At 46.0% G+C, this 13,029-nt stretch overlaps 1 protein-coding gene across 1 annotated transcript; it reads left to right on the forward strand.

The window, feature by feature from the left end:
- The first annotated feature begins 1,429 nt into the window (after positions 1 to 1,429).
- Positions 1,430 to 3,792, forward strand: LOC119279581. Its single transcript, XM_037560779.1, has 10 exons — positions 1,430 to 1,438; positions 1,525 to 1,608; positions 1,714 to 1,740; positions 2,276 to 2,352; positions 2,475 to 2,597; positions 2,649 to 2,706; positions 2,821 to 2,865; positions 3,206 to 3,224; positions 3,341 to 3,448; positions 3,668 to 3,792. Exons 1-10 carry the CDS (start codon positions 1,430 to 1,432, stop codon positions 3,790 to 3,792), a joined length of 675 nt encoding a protein of 224 aa, XP_037416676.1.
- The last annotated feature ends 9,237 nt before the right edge of the window (positions 3,793 to 13,029 follow it).

Consider the following 13,029-nt stretch of genomic DNA (forward strand, 5'->3'; position numbering starts at 1 on the left):
CATCCACCTCTACCCTCTCCGCCGGTCTGCCACATCCGGCAACATCGAGGCCAGCGGGCGCTGGATTCGGCACCGGCGTGGCCCCTCCATCAGCAACTCGAACAAGGGGGCGGCGGCGCCATGGCTTCCCCCAACCACATGGCGTGGGCCTGAGCCACCCACTGGCCTCGGCTGGGTCCCGGACGAGCAGCCGCGCGGGATGATGCTGATGGCGCTGCGACCGCGGCCCCCGACCATCCGCCAGCGCTGTGGGCCACGGAGGCGGCCGCCCACGAGGTGCTGCTGCGACTACACCCAACGGAGGAGGCGGAGCGGCGCCGGCACAGGGTCGTCGACTACGCCAAGAACCTCATCGGCTGCGAGGTACCTCCTCCCTCGCCCTCCCACCCCATGCGAAACCCTCACACGTTTGTCCCGCTGCGTCTGCGTGTCAGCTTCTGTAAGATGTTGTTTGTCCAAGGTTAGAGGAGACTGTTGCTCTTAGGTATTTATGAAACAGCTAAAAATTCCCAGGCTGTACCTTGTTCAAACGATGCTGCATATCAGCACATGCTAATGGTTAATGTGCATGCTCAACCAGAAATCAGAATTGCCTCTGTAAGATGTTGTAGTCCTGCCATGCATGATCCAGACACAAGACATTACTCTGTCTAACCCATGTCTGATTTATAACATAGTAATATTATATAGCTTGATTATTTGTATTCAACTATTCTTATTTATAACATGACCTTCCACTTCAAAACATTTTTTATCCAACAAAGTTCGTTACACCAAGCAATTGAGAAAAAAGGAGAATAAGCAGTAAACATCTACTTATTTATTACAACTCAAAACATATAGTTGTTGGAATTAAAAATTACATATAACCATACAGGTTATGACAAGCCAGGGGCTCTTCTCAACTTCTGGTGATTTATGCGATGCATGAGGAGAATCGGGTTGTTGCCCACAACACCCTGCAACGATGCCTTCTTCTCCTCTCTTCGCGGGTGCTCGCTGGTCCATGCTGCCACCCATCAATGTTGACAAGTCACCATCTAAAAGGTTGTCCGAGGAGGTATAGCCGAATCCTGAATCTGATTGATGTGCTCTCATACACCTTTAGATTTCTTTTTCTTTACATTTACATAGTTTCAGTTACTTGTTACAGAAACTGCTGGTTTCGAACACTAGCAAGCTCCTGGCATGGACAAGACAGAAGTGGGAAGGCTATTGCTGCTCCATGCTCCCGACTTGACTTAAATATATGGACCTGATTATCCCATTGTCTCCTGGCATGGACAAGACAGAAGTGGGAAGGCTATTGCTGCTCCATGCTCCCGGCTTGACTTAAATATATGGACCTGATTATCCTGTTGGAATTAATCATTCTTGTTGTGGCAGCTACATATTAATCTAGTTCTAGTCTCTAATCTTTATACTGCACATGCCTTCTGTATGTTGAATTAGTTTCCTATCTAGTTCAATGTAGATTCTGATTCTAGCTCCTAGACTTGTGTTCTAGTGTCTTTCATTTAATAGATGAGTGCAAAGAAGGCCACTGGATCTGCTAGAAATCGATTGAGCTGCAGGGTTTTGCTTGCTCGCTTGCTTACTTTGCTGCATGTTTGTAACCTGGTCGATTTTGTTTTCTGCTATCATTCTCAGTGTCATGAAAATGGAGATGCACTGCTTCACATTCTTAATCTAATTTAATGTGTAAAATGGCAGACAAATGTTGCTGCAAAGATATTAGTGGTATATGTGCATGCATTTGACAATATGATTTCACATGTGTGTTTGAAAATTAACCATACAGATTATGGTACTATTAATTTGGTGCAGTTGAATGGGTGCTTGGTGTTGATATTTTGTTAAAAGAGCATTATGTTGTCTTATAATAGATTGATTCTATTCTGATTTACTACTGAACTATGTTGTTGTAGACTATAAAAGAAGAAGTTGCAGTTGGTTATGGATTTAGATTTGGCATGTGTTTATCTTGACTGCTCGGGGTGGACGAATTGTAGTATTATGCATGTAACTCAGTCTGCTTGGACAACACTAGCATGTTACTATGTACTACTACTATTCAAGAAGTTTCATGAGTTGCCAGTGCCGCACTTCTAGTCTCATTGATGGTGTTTAACAATAATCCTTTATTCGATCTCAGATTTCATCATAAATCATAATGGACTACTCTTCTGTTGAATGTTGATTGGCGCACTATTCTGCTGTTGCCAAGTAGAGGAATAAGAGGATATATGAAGTTTACTGTTAATGTTTCATGCAGGTGGGGTTACCCAATGTTGGCAAATCAACTTTCTTTAACATAGTAACAAAGGTGGGCTACCGCGCCGTTAACTCCAGGTCCCGACCCCTCCCTCCCTCGTCTCCCCGTCTTGTTTTTTTCCCGTGGTGGCTGCTTCTATTTCACGTCGGGTTCTGACTCGGTTTGGTTTGATGTTGTTGTTTCCGTTGTGGTGGCGCAGGCTTGCGGTGAAGAAGATCAAGGCTGAGAAGGACCCCAACAAGCCCACGCACCCCCGAGCGCTTTCTTCATCTTCATGTGAGTCTCAGTCTTGGTTCCTGGTTCGATTCGTGTTGCTTCTGTGGTGTGGCGTCACATCCTGACCAAGGATTTGGTGCGTGTTTCGTCTTCGCAGGGACAACTTCACGAAGGCGTACAAGGAGAAGCACCTCGGCGTCAAGCAGGTCTCCGTGGTAAGCGTCCCCCACCCGCCTCTGTCTTGTTGTTCCTTCGAATTGGTGGTGCTGCGAGATGAGTTTCCTTGTGAATTCTGTGTCCTGATATGGTTTAGGTTGGTTGAATTGCAGATTGGCAAGGCCGGTGGTGAGAAGTGGAAGTCCATGAGTGATGTTGTAAGTTGCACGTCTCCCCTCCCCTCTCTGCTACCGCTCAATTCGGTGCCGATTTACTTGTTTCTGTCTTACTTTGCCTAGTGTTCGAACCAGTTGGTTAGTTAGATTTTGAATGGCAGTAGCAGCAAACTGATTTTTCTCAAATATATCTCTATTACCGCTCAATTCGGTGCCGGTTTTCCAATGGCAGTAGCAGCAAACTGATTTTATCAATTATATCTTATGCGAAGTTAGGCGCAATGTGTTGCAGTGAAGTATTTTACATGACTTGCACTTGTGCAATGAATATTCATATTGTGTCTATGTTTTCTTGTATGAATGAGTATCTCATTTTAACTAGCTGGAGAACAAAAAGCATGGTACTAGCTGAATTTCTGTTGTCATTCTAAATAACTGTCCTTTTTTGAAACCCTTCCTAATTTGTTTGCAGCCTTTCCTAATTTTTTGTTCTTGTTCTATTTGGAAATGGATGCAGCAGGTGCTCTGCTCTTGCACACGTCTAGCACCGTCTCTGGTGCGGTGGTGCTTCTTGAGGCGACCGGCGTGATGGCGGCTTTGTACGGCGGCGACCACAAGCTCTCTGGTGAGTCGGCTCCATCTTCTAGCCCTAGCTCCCTATTTTCTGCTCCTATAGCATGCTCTGTTGGTTTAGAACACTAGCAGCAGTAGCCTACCGTGTATGCGTACTAAACAGCAGGAGCTCAATACCTTGTGTACACTAGCAGCTTGCTTACACACTTGTCACTTTTGCTTGTGGTAGCCATTACGTAGCTGAATCATGTCCGTGTCTACTAATCATCAGTTCATAGTATTTGGCTTCTGTGCGATGGTCTGCGACTATTTTATGGTGATGCGGATATACTTTCTGATTTGAAGTTACTAATATTTTTTGTTTTGATTCTTTCTCTGGTGCGAGGAAAGCTGTGAATAGACGTCAATGATGCCTACTTGCTTGGCTGCTACAGTGATGCATGCACCGGTCAAGAAATCTCACATGCATATACGTACATGTTAGGATAGTGGTAGATATGCCATAGTTCCTGTGTAAGGAAATGTATTCCTGAGATGATTTTGTTATGTTATCTAAACCTGGGAGATGTGTTATGTGATGTGATATGATGGATGATTTGAATTCGACATTGAGTTTTCCTGATTTGAATATGAAACAATGTCGGATGCGTGTGTGTAACTGGATTAAAGAGGTCTTGTTCCCAAACAATTTTGTTCAAACATTTATTTCAAAATCCGAGATCTAATAGTGGACAACAAATTGGGCTGAGAAAGGCCACAGCCCAACAAGCATTGGTCTGTTTAAAAAGTGAAACAAAAAAAGCCTCAGAAAATAAAAAAATAAATATATTACAAAAAAGGCCCAGGCCCCCTAATATGGAAGTATGGCCCGTGTACAAATTGACAGAAAAAATACACTAAATTGGCTGAATTAATGGGCTCGACCCATATAAACACCCAATTGGACCGGGCCGATTCTAATTTTTGACCTTTTCAATTGGTCGCAATTTTGCCACGTCAGATTGCCACGTCGGATCCAACGTGGCCTGGGCAGACAGCCAGTGACCAAAACAAAAGGTCATGGGTTCAACGACCTTCTGTTTTGGTCGTAAACATCTACGACCTTCTCACAGAGAAGGTCATTAATTTCAGTTTACGACTGCCAGCTTTTGACCTTCTATTTTTGGTCATAAAAAGGTCGCAAATGAAAAACAATGACCTTTCAGTGACCAATAGTCAAGGTCACAAGTTGACATATTTCTTGTAGGGGCCCGCGTACAGTGGCTGCGTGACCTCTGTCACCTTCTCCACCGCTCTCTGGCACCGTTCGTCGCCGGGCGCCAGGGACAGGTGTCCTCCGACGGAGCCCGAGCCCTCCTCGCCGCCCACCTCTAAAAGCCCCCCTCCGCAGCCTCCTAGAGCATCGCAAACCCACTCTCACTCCCTCCTAGAGCCACTAGAAGCCGCAGCCCGGCCGGGCAGGCCGCAGGCTACCGTCCCGGAGCCGAGCTCGCCGGCGATCCCCTTTGGATCGTTCCCGCAACCTCGGCCCCTCCCAAGCCAAGACGACCCCGCCAAGGCCTCCGCCTCTCCTCCGTGAAGCCAACGCACCTAGCTAGAGCCCCTGGAGCCGCCCCAAGCCGCCGTCTTCTCCAACTCCGGCAACCTCCGCCCTCTGTCACCATTGGAGAGGTTAAATCCGACGCCGTCCGGCCACCATTAGCCATGCTACGGGTATGGACAGGTGCGCAATCGTCTTCTGCGTCGATCCCTCCCTCTCGTTCGCCTCCAAGAAGTCTCAACGCCGGTGTGAGCTCCGGCGAAGCGCCGTGCCTCTCTGTTTCCCTCTCCCCTCCCTCTGGCCTGACTACCGGGGCCCGCTAGTCAGCTACTCATTACGCGCGCGAAGCGGTATGAGTGGTAGCGCCCCGGGAGATTATGCTATCGACATCACCCCCTGTTATTATTTCAGATTCAATTAAATTCTAGTAGCATTCAAACAGCCAAAACTTTTTACCTGAAAGTCCAAATGCATTGATTCTTTTTGCATCGTGTTCTGTGTCCAAAAATCTAGCAGCGCCCAAAGGATGGGATTTTTCCTTGCTGTCTGGATTTTCTGGCAATTTTCAGAAGGTTTCTTGATATTTTGTTTTTGTGGTTTTGAATATTTTCAGCAAAGCCAGCTTGTCTTGAGGATCACCAGGAGCCTTGTGAACCTCACCAGTACTAAGGCAAGCCACAGTAACATTTTCATGGTGCCACTTCAATATTTATGATTTTCCTAAATGAACTTATGAATATTGATGCATTTAAATTAGTTAGATAATAAATATATTCGGTTATATGCTTGATGTGTTAAAATACTTGAACTTCAGAATGTTTGAAGTAAATATTGTTGGCAAGATAAGGAGAACTTAGTTGCAAGTAATAAATAAATAATATGGTCATAGAGTTTGATGAGTAGTTTAAATATTATTTTGCATGGTGAATAATGATGAGAATGCTAGAAATGGTTCTGGTATAAGTAAAGTGAGATCTTAACCAGAATAGTAGCATGTGTTGATGATGGCTCTGTAGGAGCGGGGTTGGTGCAGTTGTTTGCACGATTATGTGATGCATATGTTAAGTGATGCATAGTATGGCATTATGACACCGGTTATTTCTTTCACATTAAGTTGAACCTGATTAATAATTCAACTTGAACATGTTGTTGACCGGGTCGTGGTGCCGCTGAAGCGAGCCTTTCCCAATGCAACCACATTTTCCGGTATGGGACGACCTTAATGCATTTCATTGTCGTGCCTCTGGTCGGTGCCTCCATTTAGGGAAGGTTATGGGCGTGCTGTACCCTGGCCCGGTAGGCAAGCATAACCTTGTGAGCCCGTAGTTAAGTTAATTTTGGTACCGGGTCCCAGAGTGGATCGTGGCCACGACGGTGGTCGAGGTGTCTGGAGGTAGACACGGGGCCACCCAGGACTAGCCCGTTGGGGTTTGAGTCGGAAGGGCCGGGAGAGTGTCATGACAATGAAATGGTTTCATCGGAACGCCGTTGGTCCACCAGAATGGGAGTGCGAGGCCATGGGTTTCGTAGTGTGGGTACAGTGTACTAACCTCTGCAGAGTGTTTTTAATATATTGATAGCCGAGTCCACGGTTACGGACACGCTCGAAAGTAGGGTACACCATGGGTCAACACTTAATAAATATGCACACTAAATTGCAGTAAGGATGGGAGTGAGGCCATCGTGTTGAGTTGGCCACGAGTTGGTCGGGTTGTGATCGCCGTAAGGATCACGGGCCACGAGTTGGTCGGATTGTGATTGCCGTAAGGATCACGGGCCACGAGTTGGTCGGGTTGTGATCGCCGTAAGGATCACGGGCCACGAGTTGGTCGGGTTGTGATCGCCGTAAGGATCACGAGTGTGTTTTAGTATTATCGTGTTTATTGGTCACATCTGGTAAGCCAGTCAGGAGAATGAGTACCTGTTGAGCATAATTACAGCATGTTGGATATATGGTTGCATTGTTGTTTAATTGGTTAAATATCATGATATTGCCTGTCATCATGTTTATGCTTATTGTGAGCTTGTAAGTACATTCAATGTACTGACCTGGCGTGTCATGCTAGATTTCAGGAAAGTTCCGTTGGAAAGGAGTGCTGTCCGAGTCTAGACCGTGTCCACGTCAGTGTCCTTGTGCTATGGAGTCCCGCTACGACGTTGTTCCGCTGCCGAGTAGTTGTCATGATCGAGGCCCCCTTTATGTTCACTAAATAATGTACATATTGTTCATCTGCACCGTGTGTGCCGCTTGGCCTCGCTAACTGTTGTAATATGAGCTATGCTCCACTAGCATGAATAAAGCGGTTGTTTTCTGTACCATGTTGTTGTGTGTTGCCAGAAGACAAGGTCTCTAGGCTGGCAATGCAAGGTAAACCGGTCGCTCTGAGCCGGGGTGCCACAATGCTTGGTATCAAAGCCGCGCTGACTGTAGGCCACGCTAGACTAAGCTGAGTTGACTGGACGCTAGATACGAGTTGTAGCTGAGTGTCGGTAATAACTGTAGCTGGTTGTTGCATTGCTTAGACTGATTATATTTTTCTATGCTAACCTACTAATGGTTGTGAGTGTAGATGGATCCGGTGTTGTATCCGTGCCAGTTGCAGCTGATGCCGTACACGTCGCTGCATCTCCTTCATAACATGTGGCGTCGGGTGTACCCTCGCAGAGATGATCCAGTCTATCATGTGTACCGAGAGCGCCTAGCTGACTCAGTATATCAGTATCATGCCGTGGTTACTCTTCGCACCAGTTCCGATTCCGGCTCTTACACTCGTACCTCTTGTAGCGACTACACTTCTTCCGCTTCTCAGGCTGTCCAGTTTGCCGCATTCGAGGTAATTGTTGAGCTCCGCTACAATGAGGTCCGTATGCAGAATCACCCATGTTTCCATTACTACCCTTCTCTCCATGATAATGGTCGTGTTCGTTTCCCTATCATTGATCCGGAGTCTGAAAGTGTAGCTGGCCACCTTTCTCGCTACATCACTGCTAGCTATCTTCTGAACTACGAGCTGGCTCGTGAGCTGAGTCGTACCCGTACTGCTTTAGCCGCTACTTTAATCTCTGCTCGCTCAGCCAGTACTTCTCCATCCGTAGGATTTATTCCCTATGTTCCTGCCAGTTCTAGATCCCCTGTTTCTCCGGTTACTCCCCAGAGTAACTCGGGCACCGCGACTGCGAGTCTACCTAGTGCTCCGGCCAAGTGGGTTTCACTCCTCGCCACTCCTGCAACCAAGATGGTCCACCCTCCACCTGCCCCAGAGGGAGAGCCCTCGAGGCAGCGTCGTCGTGTCACTTTTAACCCAGAGGTCTCCGTTAAGCCCGTCAGTTCTGGATCCGAGTCCGCTTCAGGAGAGGATCCCGCAGCGCCAGCCAAACAGTAGAGCTTTCGAGTATTCTCAGTCATCGGGATGGAGTACGGATGTAGTTGTATGAGTTATGATGTTTCATTTCATGTATGAGGGTAGTTGGACCTGACATTATGTTATCTTTCATGTATGAGTCTATGTATAATTATGCTGGACTTTATTTTATTCGCCTTTTTTTCTTCGTCTTTTCGGTTTCGCTTGGTTTTGTTGCTGGCTTCTCCCCAGTTTTTATTGAATGCTTCTCATCTCGGATGTGTTGACTTGGGAAAAATCATATTAGGATGATGCGGGGAGGCTGTAGTAGCAACGCTCGCAAGGGTTCCCCTGTTCAGCGTTCCGCACGACAGGCAGGACAATCACCCGAGCCGTATGTTCCACCACCGCCTCCATCGCCAAATTCGCCCTCCATCGAGCAAATTATGCGTATGTTCGAGGAACGACGAAACAATGATCTAATGGAAATATTCAGTAGTATCTTAGCAATGGTGGGACAGAATGGAAATCATCCCGCCCCTCACTCTAAGCTATCTGATTTTCAGAGAACTAAGCCTCCTAGTTTCAGTCAGGCCATTGATCCCTTGGATGCAGATGATTGGTTAAGAACTATGGAAAAGAAACTTGAGGTTGCTCGAACTGATGAAGAGGATAAAGTGCCATTTGTAACACATTATCTGGAAGGTGCTGCTACTATATGGTGGGAAAATGAGAAAGCCATAGGGACTGAGAATGAAGCAATTACCTGGTCACGATTCAAGGAGCAATTCCAGAAATATCACATCCCTGCAGGAATTATGAAGACTAAGCAGCATGAATTTCTCGCTCTCCTCCAAGGAAGTCAGTCAGTGGGAGAATATTTGCAGAAATTCAATCACCTGTCACGTTACTCTCAATATGACGTGGCCACTGAAGAAAGGAAGATGGACATATTTCTTGGCGGATTAAACCCGCAACTTCGTTGTGCTCTTAGTGTGTTCGATTTTCCAGATTTCCAAACCCTGGTGAACAAGGCTTTCATTGCTGAAAGAGAACACAAGCTCGTGTCAGATATTAAGTCTGCCCATAATGATCACGAGCGCAAGTTTGAGCCCAAGAAGGAAATTCAACCAGTGCAGAAGGTTCGTACCAGGCAGCCAACTCCACTGGCATACCAGCCTAGTTGGCAACAAAATGTTAACAAGACCACCACCCAAGTCAAGAATGACATGCTCAACCCAGTTATGGAAAATCGATTGCGCAACAATTCATGTAACAGTTGCGGACAAACCGGACATTTTGCCAAACAGTGTCCCAAGAACAACCGGACCAATGCTACGTTCAAGCCTCAAATCCATTATTTGGAAGCTGGTCCGAGTCAGCACAACGTCACAGGATACGTTCATCACATTTCAGCCGACGAAGCCCAAGAAAATCCCGAAGTCGTCATTGGTATGTTCCCTATTAATAACATACCTGCAGTACTTTTATTTGACTCTGGGGCTTCCCACTCTTTTATTTCTCAGAGTTTTGTTGCCCAAAACAATTTCCCTTGCTCAGTTTTGGGCAAGAATATGCTGGTACAAACCTCGGGATCTCTCATCCAAAGCAATCTTGTCTGCCGCAATCTAGAAGTCAGTATCAACGGGATCTGTTTCCCGACGTCTTTGATACTTATTGAGTCTTACAAATTGGATGTTATCTTGGGTATGAATTGGCTGACTCAGTAACAAGTATGCATAAATTGTGCGACACGAGAAGTCAACTTGACCGAACAAGATGGACAAACTACCAAGTTTATTGCTCGTAGAAGCATACCCTCCAAGGAAATGGCTTTTACAGCAATAGCAGAAATGGAATTAATTCCGGTGGTCAGTGAGTTTCCTGATGTATTCCCAGAAGATCTGCCAAGCATGCGACCTGACCGAGAGCTTGAGTTTGCAATAGAACTTGTGCCTGGAACCACACTAATACACAAGAAATATTATCGAATGCCGTCATATGAATTGGTGGAGCTAAAGAAACAGCTCGATGAAATGCTCCAAAAAGGATACATCCGCCCCAGTTCCTCGCCATGGGGATCACCCGCTATTTTTGTGGACAAGAAAGATGGCAGCCATCATATTTGTGTGGACTACCGATAGTTGAATGATTTCATGATCAAAGACAAATACCCTCTGCCAAGAATTGATGATTTGTTTGATCGGCTCAGTGGAGCCAAGGTATTCTCAAAGATTGATTTGCGGACTGGATATTACCAGCTCAAAATTAAAAAGGAGGATATTCCCAAGACCGCGTTCACCACTCTCTACGGTCTCTAGAAATATACCGTCATGTCCTTCAGCCTCAGCAACGCCCCTGCCTTCTTCATGCACATGATGAATAAAGTATTCATGGATTTCCTCGATAAGTTCGTGGTTGTCTTCATCGACGACATACTTATTTACTCAAGAGCATAAAGGACACCTCCGCGCAGTGTTACAATGACTCCGTGAGCACCAGTTATACGCCAAATTCAGTAAATGTGAGTTTTGGCTCAAGCAAGTTGGATTCCTCGGGCATGTGCTATCCGCTGAAGGTATAGCCATGGACCCAAGCAAGGTAAAAGATGTGCTCGACTGGTTGCCACCCGCCACCGTATCTCAGATTCGGAGTTTTCTTGGATTAGCTGGATACTACCGTCATTTCATTGAAGGGTTCTCCAAGATTGCTAAGCCCATGACGGAGCTGCTACAAAAGGATAAGAAGTTTGAATGGACTTCAGACTGTGAGAAAAGTTTCACCGAGTTAAAGAAACGCTTGACAACTGCCAGTATTAACACTTCCAGATATCTACCACAGCTTTGGCGTATACTTCGATGCTTCTCGGCAAGGACTTGGATGCGTGCTTATGCAAGATGGTAAGGTAGTAGCTTATGCCTCACGGAAGCTATGGTCCCACGAAGGAAATTACCCACTCATGATTTGGAATTGGCCGCGGTAGTCCAGCTTTAAAAATTTGGAGACACTACCTCATTGGGAAAAGGTGCCAAATTTTTACCGATCACAAAAGTCTCAAATATATATTTTCTCAGCTTGATTTAAATCTCCGTCAATGAAGATGGCTTGAGTTGGTCAAGGATTATGATCTTGGAATAAATTATCATCCGGGTAAGGCCAACGTGGTTGTCGATGCACTCAGTCGAAAGCCCGTCAGTTTAAACGTCATGTTGGAATCATTGCCTTCTGAACTTAAAGAAGAGATTGCTCAGCTCAACCTAGTCATAGTTGAGGCTGGCCTTGCCAATATCCTGATAGTTACCCCTACTCTTGAGGAAGAAATCCGTAAGGCCCAGTCAGGCGATGTCGATCTGCAGAAACACATCAAGTCATCTGATTTCTCGAAGGATCCGTGCGGTACCCTCCGATTCAGGGGAAGGATTTGTGTGCCTAATCAAGCTGACCTAAAGCAGAAAATTTTGTCAGAAACCCATGAATCCTCGTATTCAATCCACCCGGGAGGTACAAAATGTATGAAGACCTTCGACACATATTCAGGTGGGATGGAATGAAGAAAGACATTGCGTATTTCGTGGCCTGTTGCGACATATGCAACAAAGTTAAGGCAGAACATCAGAAACCAGCCGGACTTCTCCAATCATTGCCCGTGTCACAATGGAAATGGGACGATGTGTGTATGGATTTCATCACAGGACTACCCAGGACCGGACGAGGCAATAATGCGATATGGGTGATAGTGGAGACATTAACCAAGGTAGCCCACTTCCTCCCAGTCAAAACCTCATACCGACCAGATGAACTTGCCCGATTGTATGTATCCAGGATTGTCAGTTTGCATGGAGTTCCCCGAACCATCACTTCTGACCAAGGTTCGCTTTTCACCTCTGCTTTCTAGTCCCGTATTCATCAGGCCCTCGGGATAGAGTTAAAATACAGTACTGCTTATCATCCTCAGACGGATGGGCAAACAGAAAAAGTAAATCAGATACTTGAAGATATCCTCCGAGCCTGTGTTTTGGCCCAAGGATCCCAATGGGAAGACTGCTTGCCGTACACCAAGTTCTCGTATAACAATGGGTGCCAGACCTGTTTAAAGATGTCACCATATGAAGCCTTGTATGGCCGTAAGTGCCGCACTCCATTAAATTGGTCTCAAACCGGAGATAGCCGTATTTTCGGAACAGATCTCATGCTGGAAGCCGAAAAGCAAGTCAAGGAAATTCGAGACAGATTACAACTGGCCAAGTCACGACAAAAAAGTTATTACGATGCAAAGCACCGGCAGATCAGTTTTGAACCCGGAGAACATGTCTACCTTTGAGTCACGCCCATGAAAGGAATAAAAAGGTTCCAAACTCGTGGAAAATTGGCACCCAGGTTTATTGGTCCATTTCCCGTTATGACGCGAGTAGGTGCTGTGGCATATCAGTTGGAACTGCCCCCTGAACTATCAGACGTGCACAACCTGTTCCACGTTTCACAGCTGCGACGGTGCATCTCACCACCCGAGAAAAAGACCGATTTGGCAGAGATAGAGCTGGCAAAGGACTTGACCTATGAAGAGAGGCCAGTAAATTTTTTTGGAACAGATGGAAAGGGTCACTCGCAGTAAATCACGAAGGTTTTACAAGGTTCAATGGATGCATCATACCGAGTCAGAATCAACCTAGGAATCAGAAGAATTTCTAAGGGCATGTTATCCAGAATGGTTTTCTCAAGCAACCAAACTCGAGGACGAGATTCATTCTAAGT

The sequence above is a fragment of the Triticum dicoccoides genome, chromosome 3B (assembly GCF_002162155.2).
Source record: "Triticum dicoccoides isolate Atlit2015 ecotype Zavitan chromosome 3B, WEW_v2.0, whole genome shotgun sequence".
In the NCBI taxonomy this organism is placed as follows: domain Eukaryota; kingdom Viridiplantae; phylum Streptophyta; class Magnoliopsida; order Poales; family Poaceae; genus Triticum; species Triticum dicoccoides.

What these genes read in the sequence shown, in the direction of transcription:
- LOC119279581 (XM_037560779.1), top strand. An exon ending in TTGCTGCAAAGATATTAGTG is followed by an intron (nt 1,741 to 2,275) that starts GTATATGTGCAT and finishes TGTTTCATGCAG; the next exon opens with GTGGGGTTACCCAATGTTGG. An exon ending in CGATTCGTGTTGCTTCTGTG is followed by an intron (nt 2,598 to 2,648) that starts GTGTGGCGTCAC and finishes TCGTCTTCGCAG; the next exon opens with GGACAACTTCACGAAGGCGT.